The 26351-nt window shown below is 55.1% G+C and overlaps 3 protein-coding genes across 7 annotated transcripts; 2 read left to right on the top strand and 1 right to left on the bottom strand.

The window, feature by feature from the left end:
* Window positions 1-1013: 1013 nt before the first annotated feature.
* On the top strand, window positions 1014-16270 carry MICALL1 (MICAL like 1). Of its 3 annotated transcripts, none has more exons than XM_038177820.2 (16): window positions 1014-1203; window positions 5943-5991; window positions 6816-6957; window positions 8183-8286; window positions 8717-8853; window positions 10611-11185; window positions 11416-11479; window positions 11556-11947; window positions 12076-12560; window positions 12972-13106; window positions 13209-13335; window positions 13547-13637; window positions 13913-13986; window positions 14114-14228; window positions 14365-14411; window positions 14696-16270. In XM_038177820.2, the coding sequence occupies exons 3-16, from the start codon at window positions 6873-6875 to the stop codon at window positions 14815-14817; spliced, it is 2553 nt and encodes an 850-aa protein (XP_038033748.2). In that variant the 5' UTR covers window positions 1014-1203; window positions 5943-5991; window positions 6816-6872; the 3' UTR covers window positions 14818-16270. The 3 variants fall into 3 exon arrangements, with proteins under 3 accessions (XP_038033748.2, XP_027306127.3, XP_038033771.2); XM_027450326.3 differs by lacking the exon at window positions 1014-1203 and adding an exon at window positions 1750-1980; XM_038177843.2 differs by lacking the exons at window positions 1014-1203; window positions 5943-5991 and adding an exon at window positions 6041-6182.
* A 631-nt stretch (window positions 16271-16901) lies between these two features.
* Window positions 16902-19792, bottom strand: C1H22orf23 (chromosome 1 C22orf23 homolog). Of its 3 annotated transcripts, none has more exons than XM_038178387.2 (6): window positions 19635-19792; window positions 19401-19507; window positions 18899-19084; window positions 18299-18430; window positions 17568-17668; window positions 16902-17245 (listed from the first exon to the last, which is right to left on the bottom strand). In XM_038178387.2, the coding sequence occupies exons 1-6, from the start codon at window positions 19775-19777 to the stop codon at window positions 17141-17143; spliced, it is 774 nt and encodes a 257-aa protein (XP_038034315.2). In that variant the 5' UTR covers window positions 19778-19792; the 3' UTR covers window positions 16902-17140. The 3 variants fall into 3 exon arrangements, with proteins under 3 accessions (XP_038034315.2, XP_038034351.2, XP_038034389.2); XM_038178423.2 differs by having other exon boundaries at window positions 19401-19463; window positions 19635-19791; XM_038178461.2 differs by lacking the exons at window positions 19401-19507; window positions 19635-19792 and adding an exon at window positions 19265-19397.
* On the top strand, window positions 19730-24466 carry POLR2F (RNA polymerase II, I and III subunit F). Its single transcript, XM_038178530.2, has 5 exons — window positions 19730-19862; window positions 20723-20792; window positions 20870-21000; window positions 22648-22719; window positions 24284-24466. The coding sequence occupies exons 1-5, from the start codon at window positions 19843-19845 to the stop codon at window positions 24372-24374; spliced, it is 384 nt and encodes a 127-aa protein (XP_038034458.1). The 5' UTR covers window positions 19730-19842; the 3' UTR covers window positions 24375-24466.
* Window positions 24467-26351: the final 1885 nt, after the last annotated feature.

Here is a 26351-nt window from a genome sequence, read left to right as displayed (position 1 = left end):
AGCTGGCTGGTGTTCCAAGAGAATCTGGTCCTTTTTATTTTTAGGGCTGGCGCTTCCCACCTAGATGATTCTGTGATTCCGTGACTCTTCTGCCTGGGTGTATTTACCAACAGCAGCACAGTGACTAGAGCTGCCAACAGCAACACCCCTCCTGCTTTCTCATTATCCAAAGCCCAAGTTTTTCACAGATAATGTGCTGAAATAGATGTGCTATACAACAGAGGAACCTCTGGCAAGGCAGCATCTCCGTGATCTAATTAATGCACAGCAAACGAATCAAACGTGTTGCTGGGCTTCAGTCCATTTTTAATCCGTGATTGATGTGTTTGGATGACAAAGTTTTGCTGCGCGTACGTACCAACTTAAGCCCTCCAGGCTGTTTCACAGCTTTATGGGCTGTTTTCAGGTAGGTGAGGATGGTCCTGCTTGTCTTGGTGCCTGCCCGAGTGTTTTCCTGAGGATGCACAGAGACTATCCGCTGCCCGGCTCCCCGCCTGCTGAAGGTTAACTGACCGGGGCTGGCACTCGTGGAATGAAGCCAGGGAGAGCTGCAGCTCTCTCACAGAGCGGAAAGATAGGGCTCAGCGAGACGTGGTGCCTGGCACCGCTCGAAACGAGAGGAATGCAGGGCGCTCACGCAGCACCCACAGAGTCTTGCTGCTGGAATCACGCCGCGCAGGGAGGCAGGGTGGGTTTGTTGCACCTCAGCCTGGCGTGGTTTTAAGAGGGAACCACAGCACGGGGTTATCTACTTCACCTCTCTGACCTGCAGTCGTGAGGGGAGCAAGAATGGAGCGAGCAACCCTGGAAAAGGCAATTAAAAAAACATCCCTCAGCCTGTGCTCCCTTAGGATACAGCAGGAAGATGCTGTCAGGCAGCTCTGTTGCTATAAAGTCGTGGCAATGCTTCCTTCCTCTCTTCTCTACATAGTGTCTCTTCTAGTGATTTATGCCACAGCTTGTCTTGGGCGCTGAACCCCAGAGAAAGGATATTTTTACCTATTACAGCTTTGGGGGCAGGGAGTGGTGGAATGAAACAGACAAAGGAATGGAGTGCGGATGGTGCAGAGCATGAGATCTGACAGGAGGAGGGAATGCACAGCCCCCTCCAAAAAAAATGTGCAGAGGAAGAGGGGACTCCAGATTTGGGCTTGGCAGCAATCAGCTCGACATCTGGGCGTGATGGCTCAGCCCTCCACAGAGGTAGGTATAGATTGCCTAACTGGAAACGGGGAAATAAAAGCTTTAGCAAAATAAGCAAATGCTTAATAGCGTGCTTCTCCTCGGCAGAGCGTTACACTCAGCACAAAAGCCACGGCTCGTGGCCATCCATCTTCTCGGTGTCAGGGGTTCCTGAGATCGTATCGTGCTCTTCCTCCCCTTCGTGCAGGGCTTCCTGCGAGGTCCCGCCTGCAGCTCCAAGTGTCCTGATCTTCAAAGCCCTCCCTGGCGCGGAGCCTACCCCTGCAGACACCCCATGTCCCATCTGTACCTCGCTCCCCGATCTTTCCGCATCCTCTTATGCCCTCGCAGCGCTGAGTGCCGCCGCCTGCGCGGGGACCCAGAAGCGAGCTCGCCTTTTTCCTTTCCCTTTTTGACCGCGAACTGGAGGTTCGCTCCAACGCCTTCTCAGAAAATTAAATAAATAAATTTTAATTAAATAAATAAATAAGGCAGGAGGGGAGGGCTTGGTGACTTCATTGACTTCAGGCCCTTCTCTCCTCCTCGCAGGCGGGGCTGCGCCGCCGCCCTCCCCTCCCCTCCTCTCCCGTCCCTTCCCCTCCCCGCTGTGCTCCCGCTGCCTCCCTTTCCCCTCGGCGGAGCGGCTGCCCCCATGTCGGGCCCACGGGGCGCCCTCCAAGCCTGGTGCCGGCAGCAGTGCCAGGGCTACCGAGGCGTGGAGATCCGTGACCTCAGCGCCTCGTTCCGCGACGGCCTGGCCTTCTGCGCCATCCTGCACCGCCACCGGCCCGACCTGCTGTGAGTTAAAGGCCGGGAGGGGATGGGGTGGGAGGCGGAGGGGTGTCCCCCATGGGGGTTTTGGGGCTGGGGTTGGGGGAGAAGAGGGAATGGGAGCGTGGCGAGGCGGACGGGAGCTTGGGCTGGCTGCGGGGCACGCTGGTGAAACTGGATGAGCCGTGGAAGGAATCTGCCCCGACCTGCTGCTGCTGCTGCTACTGCTGCTGTAACCCTGCCTGCCCTCAGCTGCCATCAGCTGAGGCTGCCTCGACTGGCCAAATCCTCTTTTCCGAGCTGGCCCTGGGGTGGCCTTTTGTCACAACAGCAGCAAAGGCGGTCTACGGCAGGCCCCCGGGTAGCAGCGATGCCCCAGCGATGCCCTAGTGCCCACATTGGTACAAGCAGAAGCTGCACAGGTAGGCTGGAAACCCTGCTGCTGGCTGACTTTTTGTGGGGTGGACAGCTCGAAACCCTCGGCGTGGTGTTGAGGAGTCACCCAGAGCCCAGCCAGCAAGGGTTTGGTGCCGACCAGGCAGAGCAGAGCCTCCGAGGATGCTCCTGGTCTCAAGGGTGCTACGTGCTTCATCTGCCGGAGAGGAAGAGGCAAATCAAGGACCAGAACAGCAGCAGCTCCCGTTTCTGATTTTTCGGTCGGTGGCACAGTCACAGAACCAAAAAGCGAAGGTTCAGCAAAAGCTGACAATAAAGACCACTAAAAGCACCTGCTGGCTTCTCGTTGACCGTATTTACGTATTTTCTTCAGTTGTCAGTGGGCTTACAGCGGCTCCTGGCAGATGTCCTTACCGAAAGGCTTCACAGTTGCTCTGCACGAGCCGCCTTGTAAAGGCAGAGCCCAGAGCCTTACAAGGACATGGCATCTCATGGCAGGATTTTCGCAGGGTGGTCAGGAGCAGCACCATTTCATCCGATTCCAGCTTCCCCAGCCTGCCCTGATTTGGAAGTGGGAGCTTTGGATCAGAGGCAGCAAATCTCCCGACGGCAGAGCAGAAGCGACGGCCCTCCAGAAGTGACCGGACCCTCGGGGCTTTCTTTGGCTGCCATGTCAGCTGTTTGTCTCTCCTGCTTGTCCGACCCTGTGTCAAAAGGAAGGAGAGGCCTCACAGATTTGTGAAGCTGGCATAATTTTCGGCATAAGCCCTGTTTCGATCACCACCCCCCTGGACTGAGGCAGGTGGCACTGGAGGGATGCTGCCCAGGGAGCGCTGATTTTTCTGAAAGCAGCAGCCAAAGCTGGAAGTGCTTGGTGTCTGCTGAATCCACAACACCTTGAACTGCCCACCGAGGGAAGGCTGTGTGCTTGTGGGACCTGTGTGTTTAACCACGAGGCTGAACGTCCGCATCCAGGCCTTCCAGCTCTTCTTCCACTGAGCGCACACCTTGGTTTTGCTGCCTCGCGCTCCCTGTCTGGGAGCAGCAGAGGCACTCCTCTGGCAAACCTGCCCCCTCGGGCGCAACCTGGATTTAGTGTGACCGTGATCTTGGGGCAAGACGTTTAATCTCTCCTTTCCTCTTGTCAGCTAAGCTGGAAGCGTCCAGGCCGACTTGACAGCAGGCCGCGGGGCTTAAGGAGTTTGTTTGCTTAGTGTTCTCGAAATCTGAAGCATGAAATATATGTTTCCGAGGCGTCTGTGGCAGCTTAGCAAACCAGCAGGCATCTTTTAGCTTCCCAGAGCTCAGGGGAGGTTTTTGGCACTCAGGAGCCAGAAGAACACGGGGGCAAGGCACACACATTTTGAGCACCAAGAGAGACGGAGGCTTGAGGAAAATGGGAGAGGAGAGCCGTGTTTGAAGGCTGCTGGGCCTCAGGACTGCTCACAGACAGGCTCACAAATCCCATTTGTTCCCTCTCATGTCCTGCCTACGTTTCCCTGACAAGCTCTGGGCAGCTGAAGGCCTCGTTGTGCGGCGCTGCCGTTAGCGAGCCCGTGGTTGATATTTGAGGAATCCAGGGATTTGCTTGGGTTTTAGCAGAGCAGCACACCCTTCCCCCCTTCCCCGGGCCTGCTGCGCTCGCTGGCAGCTGCCCTCAACCCCACAGCACTTAGTGGCTCGGCCAGTATCTAATTAGGGAAGCGCTCGGGACGTTATTTGCATGGAAATATTCCTCCAGGATACGCTGCCACGCCGGGGTTTGCCGAGCCGAGGCGTCCCATCGACTGGGATGTCCAGAGTCTCTCATTCTCACGTCCGATGCCTTGGACTGGTGGTTCCTGGTGGTTCCTCGGGAGAGGAGATGATGTCTGGGGAAACCCTCCCGTGCTCTTTGCACGTCCTTACGGGTGATGGAGACCGGCGTGGTCCAGTTTGTGCCTGGAGAGAGCTGGAAAAGGCAGCGGAGAGCAACCAAATGAGCTGTGCTCCCCAGGGCCTCGTGCTGGTGGAACTCAATATCCAGGGTAAAAGCAGAGATTTTTTGCTCCTGCATTAGTGGGAAAACCATCCTCATATTCCCTCGCCGCCCAGGAGCCCTCCTGTTGCCTTCTGAGCCTCACGTCCTCCCTGCTGTCATCCGCTTTCCCAGGCAGATTTGCTTTTCTAAAATGGCTTTTTTTTTTTTTTTAATTTGCTAGGGTGGGGTGGAGTGGACATGTGTTTTTGTCTGTCAAAAACTCCCAGCCCAGGCCACCAAGGAGCCTTCAAGCTGCGCCACTCCCATATCCTGCAAGCGAGGGCATTCAACACGAAGCTTGTTACTGCTCAGAGGGCAGCCGGCCCCTAACTGCTGTCATCACTTCTTCTCCGTTCCCAAGCTGGGATTTTCTTTAAAAGAGAAGTAATAAAGAAATGCAGCAAGGTTAAAGGAGTTCTCCAGGCAAAAAAAAAAAAAAAAAAAAAAGACCCGGAGGAAGAACATCTCCCAGTGGAAACTGGTCGTAAATATGGAAAAGGCCCCAGCATTCACATCAAAGTGAAGCCTGCCTCTGAAACCTTTTCTCAGCAGTGTGCAGGGTGGGAAAAGTTGTGGTGTTTCGACCCGTCTGAGTTCTGTGGGCTCGTTCGCCTGTGCTTTCTGCAAGGTGCTTCTGTAGGACGCCCAGCCCTCCTTCTGCACGCCTCCTGCTTTCGCTCTGGCAGCTTGGTTCGCCTCGGAGGAAACGGCACCAGCAGCCTCTCGCTTTTGAACGGAGGAAGTGTAATTTTATGGGGTCGTGGGCAGCTGGGAAAAGCTCCCCGAGCTCTTCGGGGACTTCCTCTGCAGCCCTGGGCCAGGCACGCGAGCGGTGCTGAGGAGGGCCCCGGGAGCCTGCGGGGGGAATCCTGCGTCGCTGTCCCAAATTTTGGCACCTTTCACTGCGCCGTCAGGTTGGTTTCAGCTGCTGCTGAACCCCTCTGGGCTGTGAACGTAGCTCGCAGGCACATCGTGCTGCTGCACGAGGGTTTTTTTTTGTAAAGAAGTTGAGATCTTCGACAGGAAGGGGTTATATTTGTTTGAGCGTGATGCTGTTTTCACACCCAATGCCCCCGTAAACGTGCAAAAGGCGTAGCTAACTCCTTCCTGTATTTCTTCCCCTCTCTGGAAAACCTGCAGGTTATTTTAACCTTCAGTCCCCTCCTGTGGCCATGCTCCTCTGGCAAGGGGAGCTCCTCGATCCCCAGTTTGATTTCCCAAAGGGATGTGAAGGGATAGGTGAAATCCCACAGTGTGCCCACAATGGGAACTGTTGGGGTTCCTCTCTGTGCCCTGGTTATTTCTGCAGCCTGTACCACACAGGCAGAAATTAGAGGTGGAGCCTCTAATTTCCTGCCCAACACCCATTTGAGACTTTCTTTTCTTAATTCCAGTTTCCCCTCACAATTTTTCTGCTTTACCAAGGCTTTGTTTATCTAGGTTCTTATGTGCTGGCTTGCTGAAACGCCCGAGGAAGGTTGTCTATCCTGAAAACCTTTGTGTGGTGGCATTGGGGCGCTCACGTCTCTCGCCTCTGTGTCTCACGTTGCTCGTTTGTGCTTTCTCGTTTCAGAGACTTCGATTCTCTCTCCAAGGAAAATGTCTACGAAAATAACCGCTTGGTAAGTCCCTGCTGCACCGTGCACAGAAGGAAAAAGGAACACGAGAGGGACTGGAGGGAGGTCACGCAGCGGGGAAGAGCTTAGTGACAGCGCTCAGGGGGTGAGAGAAATCTCTTGGTAAGCAGCAGGCAGGAGCTTCTCTGGAAACGTCTGAAATACCAACGTCCAGCCTGCACTAAAGAGAAGATAAGGTGGTTATCCTGGTAGTTGCATCCCCCTGCCCTCAGAGATCACTTGTGGGTGTGCTGCCCTGGGAGCAACAGCAGGATGCTGAGTGTAGCTGGTAATCTGCGAGTACTGCTGGGTGGGAAGCTCTCAAGTGGCTATTTTCTTCCTTCACTGCTTCCTTTCAAGTAGCCGTGTACGTAACTGCAGGAGTTATGTGCTTTTTGCACAGTGTTGCTGTTATTTCTGCTCGCCGAGACCCAGAAAAGCACCCAAGTGGCTTGTGTGCGGCAGGCGTGGCTGCGCTGGTGGTGGCAGGAGGAGATGTGGCACCCCAGAGTGTGAAAGGATGGGCAGGGACTGGGTTTCTGTGGGCTCAGAGTTTGGGGTGACCGAGGCCACCATGCAGTAGAGCTCATATTTGGCTGTGTAGGAATTACCTGCAGGTCCTCGGCCCTCCCCAGTGCCAGCAACTTGTTCCCTTGCCCTCCTGCTGCCTTTTTCCCAGTCAAGCAGCACGTCTGGGATCCCCTGTCTACCCGGGATGCCACAGGCTTACTGCTTAGTCTCTAGCAGGATCCTCCCGGCTTGATTTCTGTGTTATTTGTCAGAGGGTATCAATTTCCTCTCATTACCACCTCTTTCTGCTGTTCCCGCAGGCCTTCGAGCTGGCAGAGCGGGAGCTGGGCATCCCAGCTCTGCTAGATCCCAACGACATGGTCTCCATGAAAGTCCCCGACTGCCTCAGCATCATGACTTACGTCTCTCAGTATTACAACCATTTCAACAACCCCAGCCAAGGTGGGTGCCCTTCCCCACCTCTGCCTTCCAGTTTGCCCCCAAATTGGCTCCAGAAACCCACAGGCGCCACGTGCTGAGAGAAATCTTCCCAATTCCTTCCATCCCCTTCCTATTCCTAGCCCAAACCTTGTATTTTTTATTTTTATTTTGGGGCATGGAGTGCTCTGCATCTAAAAATTGGATTTTATGGGAGTTGGGGTTGACACACGGGAAGGGATCCTGTGTGGTGGTTTTGGAGTTCAGCATTTGTGGGGTCCTGCAGCCACTTTGGGGGCGGGTGTTTGGAGGTTTGTGGGCCTGGAGGCAGGGGAAAACCTTCCTTTCTGTAGAAAATGGGAGAGGGACAGATAACACCTGCCTGTTCTGGATCGTGGCGGTGCTGGTGAGTCAAGCCTGGAACAGGGAGTTGGGTAGGGCGAGGTTTCACAAGAGGCAGGGAGGGATTTAACAGCTCACCTGGGGAACGCCTTGCTTCTCCTCCCTCCCTGCTGCATTCCTGCCGCTTGGCTTGCCCCTGGAGCACACCAGACCCCTTTGTGATCTGCTTTACCCCACTGAGGAGAGCTAGATAGGGAACGTGCCTACCACAGCTGGTTTTTATCACCCTGGTAAGCTTGGAGTGACAGGGGAAGCAGGGTGGGGTGTCCTCAACCAGCTCATCTGTCCTTACAACTGCAACCTAAGCTCTGAGACAGCTCTTCCAGGGCATCCCTCTGGGGTGGAGGCCGGAGCTCCAGGCCTCTGCTCTGCTCTCTGGCTGCAGCACGCCAGAGAAATCTCTCCCACGTGCGTGGATGTGAGCACTTCTCCAGGGATGCTGGCCTCCCAGCCAAGGACTACCTTTGGGGGCTGCTGGGCCAGGGGTGCTCCGCAGACCCACTGGCACCCCAGAACCCAGTAGGGAACAATAATGCATTAGCAGCAGATATTTAGGGTGCTCTGGTCTTTAAGCATCGCTTGGGGAGCTGATAATGAGGAAGACAAGAGGCACTGGATGGGTAAATCAAATGACAGTGACAGGCTGGTGTCTGTGGTCCACAGAAGGGGCTGCCCCGTTACCAGATTGCCTTTCCCTCTGCCCCCTAAAACAGGCACCAAGTGGCAAGTCCCATCCTGTGTCACAAGGCTGCATTTTTTTTTCCTTTCCCCTCCCCTCCCCTTCCCCCACACGCGTGGCATGAGTCACTGCTCTCGCCTGATCCTCCTTTTTGCCTTCTGTCTCCAGCCAGAGTCCCTCCGCCTATGAAGCGCCCGGCTGCTGCCTCCTCGCCGCCCCTGCTGTCCCACAAGAAGCCCGTGGCTGCGGCCGAGAGTTCCTCCACGCCGCAGGTACCTCCCGAATCCTTGATTTGAGGCAGCCTGAGGCTGTGGTCCTCCAGGGTGAGGGGAGGGGAGAGAGCCCATCACAGTGAGATGGGTCTGTGTGGGGGGCTAGCAGCTGCGTGTTTTGGGGTAGGAGGGGTGTTTGGGGTTTTGGTGGCTTGGGAGACCCTATGGAGAGTGTGCTTGCTCTCTAGGACCGAAATTTGTCCTCTGGTAAGGAACAGGCCAAGGGGGGTGGGAATGGGGTGGTTCCTTCAGCACCCAGGGCACAAACACCTCCCTTCCTACGGAAGGCTGATGCTGTAGGTGAGGCAGGAGCAGGAATGTGGCATCAGGTGAGCAGAGAAGACATCTCCTGCCGCTCTGGAGGAGCCACGGGCCGGTGGCGAGCACCTCGTGGTCCCCCTCGCTGAGCTCCCTGCCTGTCACCCCTCAGGACGATGTCCCCGCGGAGCCGGCGGAGCCATCGCGGCGCTCCACGCTCAGCAGCACCTGCGCCGCCTGCCAGCAGCACGTCCACCTGGTGCAGCGCTACCTGGCCGAGGGCAAGCTCTACCACCGCCAGTGCTTCAGGTACGTGGCCAGCAGCCAGCCAGACCCCTTCCCTGCGTGTCTTTTTGCAGCACGGAGCCTCCAGGGAGAGGGGTTCGGTGATGGTGTTACCCCTCGAGGGCTGGCTGGTTCCTTGTGTGCAGCCCCGTGCTGCTTGCTGCCCCCGCTCCCTGCCTCTCCTGCTCCTTCCCACTCTGCTTGCCCCCAAAACCAGGATGTTTTGCCTCTTTACTGCCTCCCTACCACATAACACCCCCACCACGAGATCAGCCCCGCAGATCTCCTTCCCCCCTCGGTGCCCGGGGCGGTGCTGAGCTCTCAGGGGCAGCGTGTGGGGAGCTGCAAGCTGTTAGCAAACCGAGGAAGGAGGCATCAGCAGCCCTGCAGTTACTCCCTGGCTGCAGGTCCTTACCTGCAGCACCAGTGAAGTCATTTGGCTTCGCTTTCCCTGCTGGGCTGACGAGGGGGTGAGATCTTTCCTCTGGACCACGGGATGAGAGCCTGCAAGCGGGCAGGCGGCATCTGAGGGCAGAAAAGCTGAGCCACAGGAAAGTTATGAGAGGCCTCGTTTCACTGTGTGAGCAGCTCCTGACTAAGCCAGCCAGGGGTGTGTTTTAGAAAGAGTATTGTGAGAGAGGAGCCGTGCTGGGACCCAACACGCTTCTTGTCCGCAGCTGGGGCAGAAGCAGGAGCTTTGGAGAGCAGGTGCAGCACTGTTTTAGGGCCAGGAACGGGAGAGTTGCAGCGCCTGTCTTGGCACAGCTCGTGGCCCTTCAGACTGAGCAGTGAGAGTCCCAAAACGTCATCCTAAGTATTTTTTCTCTGTGTGCTTTCTTTGCTTTCTTTGTCTTTTTTTTTTTTTTTTTTTTTTTTTTTTCCCTGCTGATTCACGGCTGCTGTTTGCTCGGGAGCGTTCCGTGGCAGCGTGCTCTGTGGGCTGACAGAGATAAAACCCAAACAAACTCCTTTCTCCCCGTGTCCGAACTTGTTACCTCTCATTTCGTCATGCCTCTTCTCCCCGCCCCGCTGTCTTTACGCTTCTGCTCTGCATTTCAAAGGAAGCAGCAGCCAAGTGGACACCCGGAGCAGAATTCCTCCCCCAAATTATCTGATTGCGGCGCAGGGCGGCCAGCAGCTGTGAGCGCCGGGTGTTCAGGCAAGAAGAAACAAGCTTGGCTTTCATGGGACTGCTTCCTCAGCCCCTTGCCCTCGGCTCTTTCATATAGGCTGTCCTCCTCCCTTCCCAGGTGGAAAAGGGCTGAGCCGTTTCCCCGTGCTGTGTCCTTAGGGTTGCACCTCGAGGGCTTCATTAGGGAGGAGTCAAAGGTTCAGCAGGGAGAGGGTGGACGAGCCTCAGAGCAGGCATGGATGTTCCTTCTCCTGACTGCCCTTCCAGCCTCCAGCTTAGGGATTTCCTGAGCCACAAGTAGCATTGTTTGAGTTCATGCTCAGGTGCATCTTTTCCAGCCTGGCACGTCTCATTCTCCTGGCTCTGGAAACCATGCTGCCCCCCAGCACCACCGTTGCCCTTTATTACATCCTTTCTGAGCTGAAAGAGGAACCCAAACGCATGCAGGATTGGAGCTGCGAGCTCACCGAGGGCACACAGTGGTGTGATGATGTTTTTCTGTTCCTCTCCTTCCCTGCACGACTTCCCCCAAGATCATGATGCGATTTAGCAGCAGGGGTGAAGCCCTGCAAGGATCTCCGAGTGCCAGCCCTTCTCCTCGGACCCATCGGTACTCCCACCTCACGGGGCTCTTTCTTCTCCTTGGCAGGTGCAAGGAGTGCTCCAGCACCCTGCTCCCGGGCTCATACAAGCCCGGCTCGGAGGCGGGGACGTTTGTCTGCACACACCATCGCGGGAAATTGGCCGTGAGCGGGAAGATGGACAGGAGGGCCAGCCCCGAGCGGCAGTCGCCGGAGCTGAGAACTGAAATTGCTGCCGGCAGCGTGGGGGAGGACGGGCTCCCTGCAGGAGCAGAGGTGGGAAAGGACAACAGCACTGCTGTGGAGAACGTGGCGGAGACCCAGATGCCTGCAGAGAGGCCAGCCAGCCCGGAGGAGAAGGACAGCACCTCCAGCAAAGCCCAGACAGCGACACCGCACGCGGGGAGCGCGACACCCACCTCCCAAACACCCCCCAGGCCTCCCCTTCCCAGCAAGCCCTCAGCGCCCAGCCAGGACAAAGCCAGCCCTCTGGACGCACGCCTCAGAGACACTCGGCCCACCCCGGCCCCGAGGAGGTCGACGGATGCCTCGGCCCTCTCCCCTGCAGCCTCCCACCCCGTGCCCCGGCCCCGTTCCACCGTGCAGGGCGAGGGAAGTGACTGCGCGCCTGGCTTGGTGAACGGTGAGAGAGCCTGGTGCTGCTTCAGCCACCAGTTCCCTTCCAGGGTAAAGTTGGGAGGAAAAGGGGATATTTGGGGGAGACCGGCTGCACTGAGCCCGGGAGAAATGCCACGAGGTTTGCAGAATAGTGGGAACCACCAGGCTCCCACGGGGAGATGCACCTTGTGTTGATTTAACGTCTTTCTATGTGTCGTTCTGGTGTTGTGACAGTCTGCCCCTCTGTCTTTCTAGGTAGGGGACCTGAGCCCAGCCCCCCTGTCCCAAAACCTCGAGGGAGACCCTGCTCCTCCGATCGGTACGTCCTTCTGTTCGCAGGGATCCCCCGAGCTGCTCCCTGCCTCCTCGCGCTACCTTCTCCTCTCTTCTCCCAGTGCTGGAGCTGCTGCGAGAGCCAAGGACCCGCCGTGGATGGCCTTAGTGCAGGCAGAGCCCAAGAAGAAGCCAGCTCCTCCTCCTCCTCCTCCCCCGGGGAGCGGCCACGAGACCCCGAGCAGGACAGAGGAGGAGGAGGAGGACGGGGAGGAGGTGAGCAAAGCCAAGAGCGAGGAGAGCAAGCCCGATGCTGCAGAGCCCAAACCGTACAACCCCTTTGAGGAGGAGGAGGAGGAAGAGGAGGTTGCTGCTGCCCAGAAGAGCACGCCTGAGCAGGAGCAGGGGGAGGCTGCTGCCAAATCCCTCCACCCCTGGTACGGGATCACTCCCACCAGCAGCCCCAAGGCAAAGAAGCGGCCAGCCCCGCGAGCCCCCAGTGCCTCCCCGCTCGGTGAGCTTTCCCCCACCCCCTTATCCCTCCTCCTCACCCCTTCCACACGCCCCTAACCCCACTGTGTACCCCCTCCCTCCTCTCCCGGCTGCCCCCCTTACCCCCCGAGCTCTCCCTTCCCTTTGCAGCCCACCACCCCGTCTCCAGGCTGTCGCACTCCGAGCCGTCCTCCTCCGCTCCATCCCCAGCCCTCAGCCTGGAGAGCATCCACTCGGAGAGCTCGGCCAAGGCGCTGGCTGACACCGACGAGGCCTCGGTGCCCAAAAGCTCCTCCGAGCCCACCGTCCACACGCCGACGGCCACCAAGACCTCCAGCCCCGACACGCCGCTGGCCAGCGTCTCCTCCAGCGAGAGCCCTGCCGCCCCCACCAGCCTCTCCACCACCACCTCCTCCTCCTTCTCCTCGTCCAGCGAGCTGGCCGGCTGCGGTGGGGAGGCGCAGCCCGGCGCCCCGCACGCCAGCAGGAGCATCTCTGCTGGCAGCTTAAAGACCAGCCCCAGCCGCCTGCCCCCCAAGCCTCCTGCTGGGGCTAGCCCCACACCCATCCTCTTGGCTTCGGATGGGGGTGCCGGGAGCCCTAAGCCCCCCTCTTCGCCCAAACCCCAGCTGAAGGTGAGGTGGTGACCTCAAAGCGGGGATTTGGTCTGGGTTTGTGCCTGACACGGGTTTGGGGTGGGTGTGTGTGTGTGTCCCGAAAGCAAGGCTCGGGGGTGTGTTGGTTAAGTGGTGGCCGTGCTCCTGTTCTGCTTGCCCCGCGTGCGAAATTCCACGTGCCCAAAGCAAACAAGAAGGGAACCATCACCAAAATATTTCGTCGAGCTCGTTAGAGGGAGGCTGGGGAACCCACACCAAATTTGAGGACAGCTGTTTGTCACCCCATGGTGGGGATCAGTGCTGTGCTCCTCTAGGAGGGTGTGGGGTAGGACAGGCTGTAGGGCTGCCCGTCTGCTCGACCCCAGCTCTTGGGATGCTGTACCCCTTCCAGACCCTCACACATCATCTCCCTTTGTCCTCTCGCTCCAGTCCTCCTGCAAAGAGAACCCCTTCAACCGAAAGCCATCGCCTGCTGCCTCGCCCTCGGCAAAGAAACCTCCCAAGGGCTCCAAGCCAGCGCGTCCTCCTGCGCCGGGTCACGGCTTCCCGCTGATCAAACGCAAGGTAAAAGGGTCCTCGGAGAAACCACGGGGGAAAGAGCAGCCTGCGGGATGCTAGGAGATGGAGGGTGGTGGTAACGGCAGTCCCCGCTGTGGGGTTCGGCAGGTGCAGACGGATCAGTACATCCCCGAGGAAGACATCTACGGAGAGATGGATGCCATCGAGCACCAGCTGGACCAGCTGGAGCACCGTGGGGTGGCCTTGGAGGAGAAGCTCCGCAGCGCTGAGAATGGTAGGTGGGGCAGGACAGAGCACAAAAAAACGAGCGGGGGCTCCGGGAGAGGTCCCAGCCCCGCTCGTGGAGTGGAAGCAGGTGAAAGAGGAGACGAGGATTTTTTTTTCTGGGGCTCAGGAAAGAGGATGAGGTCAGGCTGACCCTCGCGGAGCGCTGACAGGATCCTGCGGGGTTGGGGCTGGCTCTGAACTGTCCTTTTGCTTGGCAGACAACCCCGAGGACAGCCTGCTGGTGGACTGGTTCAAGCTCATCCACGAGAAGCACATGCTGGTGCGCCACGAGTCGGAGCTCATCTACATGTAAGCACGCGTGTGTGTGCGTGGTAGGGGGCACCGACGGTGCCGTGGGGAGTCCTGCCAAAACTGGAGGGCCTGGAGAAGTAGGGGAAGGAGGGCGAGCAGCCAAAAGTGTCCAAAAATACTCAGAACCGACCTCAGAAAGGCCTCGAGCAGTCGGGGTTGGGCCCTGGTGGGGCTTGGCTCGGTTCTTCCCGAGGTCACCCCCAATTTTGGGACGACGCTCTGCCTTTCTGGAGCCTGGCAGCGGGTCCCAGCCGTGCCCCCTTCCCTTGCAGCTTCAAGCAGCAGAACCTGGAGCAGCGGCAGGCGGACGTGGAGTACGAGCTGCGCTGCCTCCTCAACAAGCCAGGTAAAGCAGCGCCCCGGCTCTTGCTGCCTCCGCTTCTCCCCTTGGGGCTTCACCTCTGGGATCCCCGAAGCTCAGAGCTCCTTCAGCCGTGTAATTGCCTGTCCTTCCTTGGGGTTTGGCTCGGCAGAGAAGGACTGGACCGAGGAGGACCGGGTGAGGGAGCAGGTGCTGATGCAGGAGCTGGTGACCATCATCGAGCAGAGGAACGCCATCGTCAACTGCCTGGACGAGGACCGGCAGAGGTGAGGAGCAATGCGGGGTGGGGGCGAGGGGAAGAGTGGGTTTTCCTGACTCAGCCCCACAAAATCCCCCTTTAAACACCGCAGCAGCTGTTCTCGGGGTCGAATCGCTGAGCTGTCTCCCCCTTCTTTCTTTCAGGGAAGAGGAGGAGGATAAAATGTTGGAAGCCATGATTAAAAGGAAAGGTAAGGAACGAGCGGGAGGACTGCGGAGCCGTGGTTTCGCCGCTGACCTCAGCGAGGGGCAGCGCCTAAACCATTCATGAAATTGCGTGCAGAAGGAGGAAGCGACACTGCTCCGTGCAGACAATGAGGCCTTTCCTGTAGGGCCCTGAAAAGTTGGGAGCACGGCTGGGCTCTGAGGCCCTGCTAGGCAGAAGGAAGCGTGCGTGCGGCGGAGGGCTTTGATTCCTTGTCCCTGTTGTTGTGTGCGCAACCGACCCGCTAACCCCCCTCCTTTGCCACCCCAGAATTCCACAAGGAGACGGAGGCCGAGGGCAAGAAGAAAGGCAAATTCAAGCCCATGAAGGTGCTCAAGCTGCTGGGCAACAAGCACGACTCCAAGAGCAAGTCACCCAAGGAGAAAAGCTAGGGCAGGGCCGACGCGCTGCCTGACCGCCCCGGGGTAGGGGGCCTGCCCGAATTCCTCCTCCGAAGCCTTGCTAACAAGGCCGGGAGCAAGTGGAGTCGCTTTTCAGAACTGTTTCCCTGTCGCCTATCCGTGTTCCCGCCTGAGAAGCAAGCCGAGGAGCTTGGTGTTTGTGGGAAAACTTGCACTAACCGCCCCCCCCCCCCTTCCCCTTGCTCGTCCTGTGACAGCTCCGTTGTGCCTCCATCCTCTTGCAGGGGGGGATCTGGCTGGCCCTCGCTCCCTGCTCTCATCCCCTTTTCCTGCCCCGTTTTTAACTGCAGGAGAAAAGCCTGGCATCGGAAGCAGGATTCTTTAGGTTTTACTGGCCTGAACTAAAATGTTTTAAAAAAAACTCTCACGTCACAAGGCTCTAGAGCCAAAAAAAAGAAAAATAACCGGGGCCCTATTTATTTCCAGCTGTCCCCTTGAGCATTACGGGGCTGAGAGGACCCCAGGGGACCGCGTACAGCTGCTCGGAGGCAGCCCTCGTGCCCTACTCAGGACATCTTACCCCCACTGCTGCTAACCACCGCTGCCTGCTGCCCTCAGGGGGAGGGAGGAACATTCCTGTCCCAGGCCAGGGCAGAAAAGCACAAGACTGACTCAGTGCAAGGGGCGAGCCCCTGCTCACCAGTGCCACCCTTGAGCGGCTGGGGGGAGAGGCAGAGTCGCAACTGACCTTTCCCCAGCTTCGTCTGTATATACTTTAAAAGTGTGTAAAGAGGGTTTGGCTGGTTGGTTTTATTTTTTTTTTTTACGCCTCCTTTACTACATGAATTCCAACCCGCCCCGAAACTCTTCAAACCCTTATTTTATTTGTTGTATGTGTGTGTGTGTGTACATCAGGGGAGGGAAGGGGCGGGCGGTATCCTTCCACCCATCCCTTCTTCCTTCCAGTTTTGTTCTCCTGCCTTCTCCTCCAAGGCGAGGAGCTATTTATTGCCTCCTTCGATCGTTTTGTTCCACGGGTGTTTGGTCGGTCAGCTGTTTTGTCACGCCTTCCCCTTAGCAAATCAGTCGTGTCAGCCCCCAGCTCCCTTCCAGAAATACAGCAGGCTTCAGCCCAAACCCTCTCGAAGCAGTGCCTTGCGACACGGCTGGCAGGGGGCGTTCTGGAAACAGCCCCCCAGTTTCTCCCAAACGCTGTGCCGCTCCTGCCACACCTCAGCAGGCTGCTCAGAAGCGGCAGTAAGGGAGAGATCCCAAAGCACAACTCTTCTCCGGGGAGAAACGCGTCCGTTTTAGAGCCTGCTGTCGCGTCGCCGTTGCCAAAGGCCGTCAGGATGGCCGCAGCCTGACACCTCCTTGGCCCCGTGCCCGGTCAGAACCTTGGTTTGTAAGTTACACTGTACTAACTCCGTGACTTCCATTCACCTGAAGAGAAATAAAAAAGAAAAAAGGATTTAAAAACCGATCACGGCTTAGGTTTCTTATTCCTTTCTGTGCTCACGCTGTCCTGGGGACAGGGCACGCTGCCTGGCTGACGAGCATTGCTAAGAAACAGCTGATGGGACTTTAAAATCCACCTCCAGATTTCCTCAGCCTCAGCCTGCTGAAGGACAGAGGCGGTGACTCAGTGGCCATTTCCAGGCTTTGTGGGGGACTGAGGGCTGCTCAGCATACCACGCTTTCAGGAACCAAAAAACCACAGCGAGCCTGCTGCGAAGAGCAGCACACTGAAATCCCCTCTCCGCCGCCACTGAATCTGTCTTCCTGAGAGCCTGCCTACTTTAGCTGCCCCGGAGAAGTCTGCTGATGCACGCAGTCACGCTGACCTGCAGTAATGCTGGAGGCTCGTGCTTGCGCAAGGCCAGGCTGCTGCATCTTCCTCCTCGCCCTCTGCCAGCGCAGCCGTTCCCGGAGCTGCGCGGGCTGGAGCGGGTCGTGGATGCGGGTGGGGACACGTCAGCATCGTACCTCTGCTAGAAACCTCCACCTCTGGGGAGATGGAGGAGAAGGAGTGACATTTGTAGCTGCGTGGAGTGCTGTGCTCTGAGGCATTGTGTAACCAAAAGGCTTTGTCATGTTTTAATAGCTGCTGCTCCGTGTTTTCATGTCTTTAATATTGTTGAGCAGGAAGGGATCCGCTGCACGGGTAGGACTTTACAACAGCTTGCTACACACAAACAGTTCCTGCCTTCCAGCTTTAGGCAACAGGTGGTGCTGCCCCCTCTTCAGGGGAACCACTGAGAGAGAGGCAGGCACAGGCCAGCCCTTGAGACTCTTACGCCAGGGATGGGGGAGAAGAGGTGGGAACAAACTGCATTTGTGATTTTCCCTTGGCCTAGTCACGGGAATCGGATTTGTTCCCAGCAGGAAAGTCTTTTGTCATGGTCTCTCTCACTTCCTCACTTCTCTTCTTGTCAATGATCTCCATCTCGCGCATTTTCTGCGAAGGACAAAGAGGAAGGGCTGAGCGAGGAGAATGCCAAGAGCTTTTTTCTTTTTCTTTTTTTTTTTTTAACAAACTCCAAGAGCAAAGGTTCTGCTTCCCCGATTAAGGTGCATGCAGATGTAGAAAGAAAGGCTGAAAGCCTCCTATCCCCAGTTTCTCAAATTCATGCCCCTCTTGTGGGGCATGGAATTAGTTGTCCAAAAAGGAATTAGTTGTCCCCTCTTCTTCCCTGCTCGGCTATAAGAGGGAGACAGTGCTTTAGGGTTTCTGACACTTAACATCATGTAGGGCCAGTGCTGCCAGGGCCCTCACATACCTGGGAGATTTCAGTGAGGATAATTCTCTGATACTTCTTGCCCTGTCCTAGAGCTTCCATCTCTGCCAGGAACTCCCGCCTCTCCCGAACTTCATTCACCACTGACAAAGAGAAAACACTGTGAAAAAGAGTTTTCATTGTAATGTGAGAGTTTTCTGTGCTTAGCAGTTGTCAATCTGTGCTGTCCCAGTTAAAATAGGGCTGTCTGGAGTGCTCACACACACAGTTCCAAGCACAGGGAGGCATAAGGCAGGGTTTTGCCATCCCAGCATACTGTGCAGGCCAAAGTCCACCACTGCTTAAAATTCTGCCCTACTTTTAAGCTTTGCTAGCGTAGCTTTACTGATCTTGGAGTGAAAATAAACACAGCCCAAACCACGGTCAGGCTGGTAAACATCCCAGCCTACACTGAGTCACGCTGGCTGGAGAAAGGATCCACAGTACCTGGGCTTTCTGCCCAGGCTGCCCCTGCGAATCACCACGGTATTCCTCTGCCAGCAGTTTGTGTTCCGTGGGCAATCCAGACAGCCTGCATCTGCCAGCAAGTCTCTGCAGAACAAATTCTGCGAGGAAGGCTGGCTCACAGCAGCACGGTGTCAAGTCCTTTCTCTGGGAACCTGGCTTTGTGTTCTTTTCCACCCAGGGCTTCAGATTCGGGGCCACACAGCCTGCCTCACAACCCTCAGGAGCAGTTTTCCAGGCTTCCCCTCCTAGACTACATGACAACATACGTTCTTCAAAGCGGTCGATCTCAATCTCCTCTTTCTTTGTCTCAACGAGCGCCTGCTTCACCTGGTGTTCCACCACATCCTTCCCTGTCGCTAAGATATTTTGGAGCCTTTGCTTCTCCCTTTCCAAATCTCCTGTGAATGAGAAGGGAAACAAAATAAATCCTTAGCAGCCTGTCTCCTCAGCAAGGAGCCTGGCCACCCTGCTACCTTGCTAATGACACCAGAAGCGTGACATTAATGACAGTGCATCCCCAGACTGAACTGCACACACATGCTCATTGTGAAGAGAAAACCAAACTGACATCAAAGGTTTGATAGATGTTTATAAGATAGAAAATTATATAGCACCCCTTCTCACACAAGGATTGTACAAGATCCTATCACTTATAATTCCCCTAGCTAGCGGGCAGAAGTCAGTGAGCATTTGCAGTGAATGTTCTCTCAGAGAACTCTTTTTTAAGCATCTCTGCAGTCAGAAAGTATGAGGACGAAGAGTAATTAAGAACACCTCCTATAGCTGCTGAGGTTGCAGGCTGAGGGTGGACGTAAGGGGAAGAGAGAGGGGCTGGGTGGCATGATTAGTGACATTTTCTGACTTACTCCTTGCTTGTGGCTTGAATTTCTCTCGGGTGTAAGCATCTCCTGCCTGGCAGAGCTTGGCAGGCCGAAGATGAGGTTTAGCTGAAAGCCTGCTCGGCTGACAGAGCGGTGGGGAGGAAGCAGGCGGCACAGGCGCTGGTTGCCTGCTGGATGTGGGGTGGCACTGGAGGGGCAAGGCATCTCCCCCTGCAGAACAAACCCAAAATATTGATGTCAGACACAGAGGAGCCTGGCTGGCTGACCCCAGACAACCACCAGCTGAAGATCTGGCGTAGCGCAGCCAAGAAAGATCCATGGTGCCACAGACGCTGCTCATGGATACACATCTTTTGGTGGCCATTTGGGGACACCTCACCTGGTACTTACACAGACCATCAGCAGCAGTGCTGCTGTGTGGAAGGAGGCAGCGGGATGCCTCCATCCGAGCTGCCCTGAGGTGAGCACCCCCTCCATTGGAATGGGGGACATGTTCACCACAGCAGTGAGACGGGATGGCACTCACGTTCCAGGCACTCCATCAGGCATCGCCTCTGGAAGCTCGTCAGCTTCGACTCCTCCATCATGGCTGGAAAATAGCGTTTTTGTGTAAAAACCGGGCTTCCCACGTCCCTGTAACACCCAGAAAGGGAAGGGGGGGGGATCCCTATGGACCAGACAGACACAGACACGGGTCTCCCACCGCCTCACACAGCCCAAAAGCGCCCCTCGGAGCCTTCCCTGCCTCAAGCCCCTTTACCTCGCAGCAGCTCCCGTGTTTTGGGGCTGTACCGGGCTCTGCCTCCTCCCTCCGAGCCCGCCATGGCCGGCGGCCACCATGGAGGAGGGGGGTGAAGGAGGAGGGGGTAAAATGGCGGCGCGTCGCCACAGCAACGGCGCCATGGCGCAGGGCGCCCTATAGCGCGTCACGGGGAGCGACAGGGGCGGCCAGGGAGCAAGGAGACAAGATGTCTGACAACGAGGACAAGTGAGAGAGAGAGGGGCAGGGGGCGGCTGGGGGACGGGGAGCCATCGGGATCGGGATTGGGATTGGGAGTAGGATCGGGATTGGGGTTAGGATCGGGATCGGGGTCGGGAGTGGGATTAGGATCAGGATCGGGATTGGGGTCGGGATCGGGATTGAGATCGGGGTTGGGGTCGGGGTTGGGATCGGGATTGGGGTCGGGATCGGGGTCGGGATCGGGATTGGGATCGGGGTCGGGGTCGCGATTGGAATCAGGATCGGGGTCGGGATTGGGATCAGGATCAGGATTGGGATCGGGGTCGGGGTCGGGGTTGGGATTGGGGTTAGGATCGGGACTGGGATCAGGATCGGGATTGGGAGTAGGATCGGGGTCGGGAGTGGGATCGGGGTTGGGATTGGGATCGGGGTTGGGGTCGGGATCAGGATCGGGGTTGGGGTCGGAATTGGGATCAGGATGGGGGTCGGGATCAGGATCGGGGTCGGGATTGGGATCAGGATCAGGATTGGGATCGGGGTCGGGGTCGGGATTGGGGTTAGGATCGGGACTGGGATCAGGATCGAGATCAGGATCGGGATTGGGTCAGGATTGGGATCAGGATCAGGGTCGGGATTGGGATCAGGATCTAGATTGGGATTGAGATCAGGATCGAGATCAGGATTGGGATTAGGATCAGGATCGGGATCAGGGTCAGGATTGGGATCAGGATCTAGATTGGGATTGAGATCAGGATCGGGGTTGGGATCAGGATTGGGATCAGGATCTGGATCGGGACTGGGATCAGGATTAGAATCAGGATCAGGATCCGGACTGGGTGCCAGCAGCCAAGCGCATTGCCTGACATGCCCTTCCCTCTGCCCCTCAGCTTTGACGGAGATGATTTCGACGATGTGGAGGAGGATGAGGGCCTGGAGGACCTGGAGAACGCGGAGGAGGTGGGTGCCCCCACAGGCTCGCCCGCCGCTCGGGCCTGAGGCACAGCCGAGCCATAACATTGTGCTGTTTTCCCCAGGAGGGACAGGAGAACGTGGAGATCCTCCCTTCAGGAGAGCGGCAGGCGGCTAACCAGAAGCGGATCACCACCCCCTACATGACCAAGTACGAGCGGGCCAGAGTCCTGGGCACACGTGCCCTCCAGATAGCGTGAGTATTCCTTGCTGTATCCCAAATAACCCCACAGCAGGCATATTTGGACCTCACGTAGTCCTTTACCTGACAGCTGAGCTTGTGTATCATCATCACAATCAGCACTGAACAGCAGCACCATAAGCCCTTACATCTCTAACAGATGTCACAGGCAAAAAAAATAGGGAATGTGACACGCTGATCCTGCTTTCTGCCTTTGCTAAGGCAGCCAGCAGGGGCTGGAAAGCTCAGGACAAGTTGGCGAAAGCTAAAGTTTTAGGGAGAGATGCTCTCCAACATCTTTGTTTATTACCACAGGGTTGTAAGAATTAGGAATGGTATAGCCATCCTGAAATCTCTGAGTGCACTTGTAACAAACTATAAGTTTGTTAAGTGTTTGGAATAGCGTGGCATCATTTAAGATAGATAATGTTACTTGAGTCCTATTTTGAGTGCAATTAAGGCTGACTGCACTGAGTCTCTTCCATTTACGTGTCCAGATCAGTTTTAATAATACATGCCGAAAAGTTTTGTGCTTTTTGAAAAACTGTCTTAAAATTTGTCTGAAAGGGTATCTCTGAATTTCATTTTAGCTACATTCACCTTCAAAAATAGCGCTTCTCCACATCTCCTCACCATTTACAAGCTTCTAAATGAACTTTCCTTAATCGTCACTTTGCTGAGCTGTTCTTTGCCCGGTTATCACTCCAGGAGGCTATTTTGTGTGCATTCTTTCAACTGGTCAAAGACCAGAAAAATGGGTGAGATGGGATGGGTATGTGCCAGACCTGCAATCCAAAGCACTCTGGCGCCTGGTTCTCCTTCAGCTGCATACTTCTGCTCTCGGAGCTGACTCTAGGCCAGCAGCAGCCCCCCAGTGGCCTTACCCACACATAACATGAACTCCTGTTGCTGTTGCCACCAGACAGAGAAACAATCATCAGCAGTGCTTGCTCTACTTTTACAACCCTCTGCAAAATGCATTTTTTTTCCCCTAGAGATAGACTGCATCGTAAATCCAGCCTCTCATTTTCTCCTAAAGGAAGTCTGGAAAATGGGAGCAAGTGAGAACATGGGGAATGCCAGTGTTTCCACCCTCTTTGTTAGATCAATTTTAAATCAGTTTTGATATTCTGTTCCTCTGTTGTGGTTCAACCTGGCAGGCAGCTAAGCACCACACAGCCATTTGCTCACTTCCCTTATCCACCGACCAGTGGGATGGGGGAGAGATTTGGGAGGGGGGCGGAAAAGTAAAATATCTAATGGGTTGAGATAAAGACAGTTTAATAGGACAGAAAAGGAAGAGAAATGATGATGATGATGATAATAACAGAATACATAAAGCAAGTGATGCATCCCGTCCTGAAGCAGCGTTCCCCCTGCCTCCTGGCCACCCACCACCTGTTAATTCAGCACGATGCCATGCATTATTGGATGTCCCTTTGGCCAGGCTGGATCAGCTGTCCTGGTTCTGTCCCCTCCCAGCTCCGTGTGCACCCCCAGCCTGCTCACTGGCAGGGCCAGAAGAACATTCAAGCAAAAACTCGGTCCACAGTCCCCTGGGGAATTTTTTTTCCTAAAATGGATGAGAGTGCAACACGCAGGCATGTGCTTAGCTGTCCCTTCTTCATGTTCTCTCAAACGGCTGTTGATGTTTTGTTCCAGGATGTGTGCCCCTGTGATGGTGGAATTGGAAGGAGAGACAGATCCCTTGCTGATTGCCATGAAAGAGCTCAAGTAAGTCCCGGCCTTTGGCAGTGAGCGTATTGATTTCCATAAAGCAAGCACTCCCCTCCTCATCCCAGAATTTAGCAGTTTATTCCATGCAGCTCATTCCAGGACATTTTGTTCCCTCAGTAGCAGTGAGTACCTCAGTTGCCTTCCTTTTCTGCTCCTCGTGACTTCTCCACAGCTGCTCTTCCATCATGGGAGCTCTTGCATAGTGCTGATGATTAGCAGTGCTCTGATCTCTTTTACCTGGGAGTACAAGTGTCTCTTATTTCTGTGATGAGAACACAAGGTCCTCATCTTTGTGGAATCAGTTTAATTCCCTGAAAGGGATTGATGTGAAGGAGCCTTCTGAACAGACCTGTGTTCAAAGGGAGTGCTGGCAAAAATTAAAATAAGGGTCAGGTTGGTAAAGTGAAAGCCCTGGTAAGAAAGTCTGTTTTTCCTGCATCCTTCTAAAATTGGCTTATTGTGCTTGCAGGAGGCACAACCCTTGCTTACAGAGAGATTAAATAAATCCTTTCTGACTAGCAAAATCAGCTTCTGGATGACTGCTGACAGGCCCACCTTTCCACAGCAGAGTGTTCTGGCCCACAGCTTGCTGACGTGGTCAGCGAGCTAATATGTCATGGGCAGGCTTCTTGCAAGCAGAGCAGCCAGACCCCCTTACTAATGAAGTCCCTATGCTTGAGTTGAGTTGTCCCTCTGCTCCCCAAATTTCTCGGTGCATTGCAGTTGCTCTTGCAGACTTCATATCTCTATTACAGCAGCTCCTTTTATCATCGCTAAAACCTCCATGGGTCATGCTCCTATCAGATCTCCAAGATCCTAAATTGCTTCTGGTCGCTGTCTGAGTGTGAGCTCTAGAAAGCAGCCGGAGTGTGACACACAGTGGCATCCTGTGCTGTGCCAAAATTAAATTGTGATTCTTGGCACGAGGGAGCTTCTCTGGCACCAGAAAAACAGAAGCCCTGAATGTGGTCATTAAAGACGTTGTATTACTTTTCACGTCTGATATGGTCGTAAACCTGATGCCCTGGTTAGATTCCAGACTGTCTAATTACATTCTGCAGATTTAAATCTGCTTCCACTAAGTTAAATTCTGCTCAGCACTTTCTCGCTTTCTAATTGGAGCTGCTGCTAGCAGACGCTGTGTTCTATCCCAGCTTTACTGGGTTTTGGTGGCTGAACGGTCTGTAATATTTCACATATCCTTCTTTAAAATGTACCTGATACCCCCAGACATGCAAAACACTCCATAGATGTCAGGTTTAAATGAAGGTTCTCAGAATTCTGACACTTCTGTAGTGTCTTGTAAGGGGAAAAAAATCTTCACTGGGTTTTCCTTCTGGAGGTCTTAGTTTAGAGACTGACTTTGCTCAGTGCTTTGCACCTACAAAAGAAAATGTTGTTGGTACTTCCCTCTACTGCGTAATGCCAAATCTCTGGTGCCATACAGATCTCCCACTTAAACCTGAAGCTAGCAAGGCAGCATTCCTCAATTCCCATTGCCTGCTGAAATGCTATAGTGAAGGCCGTGGCATTTCTTTTCACCTCTCTGTCCTTCCTCCAGAGCACGCAAGATCCCCATAATCATACGTCGTTACCTACCTGATGGGAGCTATGAAGACTGGGGCGTGGATGAGTTAATTATCACAGACTGATCAGCCATCGCTTTTGATTCTTGCCTTCTCCAACAGATGTTTCTATTTTTGTTTATATTTGTGTAAATAAATTATAAGCCTTCCCATTTTAAGCTGAAAGTATTTTTTTTTCCTCTCCCCCACCTGTTTTTCCCGTCTCTGCCCTACATGCCCAGGATTTCTTTTGAACCCTTCCTTATTTCTGTACATCAGCTTGGTTATTCTTTAATTCTGTGTCAGTCTGTGTGGGCTTTACTGAGATTAGGGAGCAAAGTGCCAAGTTTTTCTTTTATTTCCACCTTTTAGCTAGGCTAAAGACTGCAGTAGCTGCCTCCACCTGCCACCTCCTCTCCAGTTCTAGGACCAACAGCCAGCTGAACTACTGTTGGACAGAAATGAGCTTGCAGGTACTTTGGCTTCAGAAAGACTCCAGCCCTCCACCGCTACCCCTTCTTAAAACACGGGTGTGAGACACCTCCACTGCTTCCCCCCAGACAGTCAGGCCTTTGTCCCCTGAGCAGGTTGCTGTGGAAACCCCCAATTTCCTCTCTGGCCAGAGCTGGCCGTGGAGCTTCTCAGGAGTATCGTAGAGCAGCTCTCATCAAATCACCTATTGTTTCCCTGCTCCTGCTGCTTATCAGTGCTGGGGATCCCCTTTCAGTGGCACTGCCCCAGCCGGAAACGCGGTCGCCAGCCACGGTCCCACCAGCTCGGCCGGGTAGGTTTGGGTGCTGCGCTCTCTCCTCATTCAGCTCCTCTCTGATGCGCCGTGGGTGCTCTCCCAAAGCCACCTCAGCTGCGTGAAGCCCAGCGCATCTAGCATTGGCACAACAGTGGTTAAATAAGGAGTTCCTTTGGTAATCTGCAGCGTGATGACAGATCAGTCATTTGCCCTCTGAAGGTACCTGCGTTCTCGCCTCTGATGTGCCAGGAGGAGAAAAACCATATAATATAGCTCCCTGCTCAGATCAAAAAGGGTTGGGTGGATGTGTTAAAATCTGCAAGGGCTTCCAGCCAGCGAATACCTGGTTTTAATTTCTTAATCTTCTCTGTGCCCTTGCTTTGCTTGAGGAAGGCAGAATACACCGAGTCCTCCATAGCAGGTGATCTTACTAAAAAGTGCCCTTGGAAGTTTTGCCTTATTTTTATTTTTTTTTAAGAGAAGACAAGGTGCACCTGTTGCTTCTGCTTTATGTTGATTTTTTTTTTCTTTACACTGGTCCAGGAAGACGTTTTCCAACCAGCTCATGTTAAAGCTCGTGCTCATGTTTAAAGCAGGCATTCTTCATGCTGTACGTGTGGTCGGTGCCTGCAGACAAACACCCACATCCCAGAGGGAGTTCACATCCACCTGCTTGGGGACGCAGCTCGTATAACCAGCCGTGTTTGTCATTCTCCTACTGGTCCCTGTAGAAGCACCCACCCATCCATCCTTCCTTTGTCAGTCAGTGTGTGCAGGAGGGGCTGCTTTTGGAGGTGAGAAAGCAAAGGCTGAAAGGGGTCCTTGAGCAAAATGACGGGTCACAGGGAACGTGGAGATGCTTGCAGGTGTGGGAAGGGGGTTGACCCCGAAGAACACAAGTGCTTCCTGCTCCCGGCCATCCTTACCAAGAAAAGGTTAATTCGCAGCGCTGTGGCCTTCAGCCTTCTCCCCCCACCCTGCATGGAATCCTTTAATCACGTTGGTGCGGTGAAATTTCAGCCCTGAAATGGTGCCTTTGTGCAATCATTCTGGCGTCCGCCATGGAGCGCGGGGGTCGTTTTCTTGTCCCTTTTTTTTTTTTTTTTTAAATGGCTTCTTTGTTCCCTGCCCGCCTCCCCTCCCCAGCCTCGCATCTGTATCAGATACGATTAAAGGGATAGGGAAGGATGCTGGGCCAGCTCCTGCTAGGCTGCGGGAGGAGTGTTTAACCCCTCTGTTACCAGTGTCATGTCTCTCAGTCATGGCTTCGCTGTGGGGACACTCCTAGACGAGAGGAGGCATCCCCTTCCACTGGA

This window comes from Anas platyrhynchos, chromosome 1, assembly GCF_047663525.1.
Source record: "Anas platyrhynchos isolate ZD024472 breed Pekin duck chromosome 1, IASCAAS_PekinDuck_T2T, whole genome shotgun sequence".
NCBI lineage: Eukaryota > Metazoa > Chordata > Aves > Anseriformes > Anatidae > Anas > Anas platyrhynchos.
Note: the sequence above shows the minus strand (reverse complement) of the source record. Positions and strands in the feature narration are given on the sequence as shown.

What these genes read in the sequence shown, in the direction of transcription:
- POLR2F (XM_038178530.2), top strand. Translation starts at nt 19,843, where the DNA reads ATGTCTGACAACGAGGACAA. An exon ending in ATGTCTGACAACGAGGACAA is followed by an intron (nt 19,863 to 20,722) that starts GTGAGAGAGAGA and finishes TCTGCCCCTCAG; the next exon opens with CTTTGACGGAGATGATTTCG. An exon ending in ACACGTGCCCTCCAGATAGC is followed by an intron (nt 21,001 to 22,647) that starts GTGAGTATTCCT and finishes GTTTTGTTCCAG; the next exon opens with GATGTGTGCCCCTGTGATGG.
- MICALL1 (XM_027450326.3), top strand. Translation starts at nt 1,835, where the DNA reads ATGTCGGGCCCACGGGGCGCCCTCCAAGCCTGGTGCCGGCAGCAGTGC. An exon ending in TTTCAACAACCCCAGCCAAG is followed by an intron (nt 6,958 to 8,182) that starts GTGGGTGCCCTT and finishes TTCTGTCTCCAG; the next exon opens with CCAGAGTCCCTCCGCCTATG. An exon ending in GCTCCGCAGCGCTGAGAATG is followed by an intron (nt 13,336 to 13,546) that starts GTAGGTGGGGCA and finishes TTTGCTTGGCAG; the next exon opens with ACAACCCCGAGGACAGCCTG.
- C1H22orf23 (XM_038178387.2), bottom strand. Translation starts at nt 19,777, where the DNA reads ATGGCGCCGTTGCTGTGGCGACGCGCCGCCATTTTACCCCCTCCTCCT. An exon ending in ATTCAAGCCACAAGCAAGGA is followed by an intron (nt 18,431 to 18,898) that starts GTAAGTCAGAAA and finishes TCTCATTCACAG; the next exon opens with GAGATTTGGAAAGGGAGAAG. An exon ending in GATCGACCGCTTTGAAGAAC is followed by an intron (nt 17,669 to 18,298) that starts GTATGTTGTCAT and finishes TCTCTTTGTCAG; the next exon opens with TGGTGAATGAAGTTCGGGAG.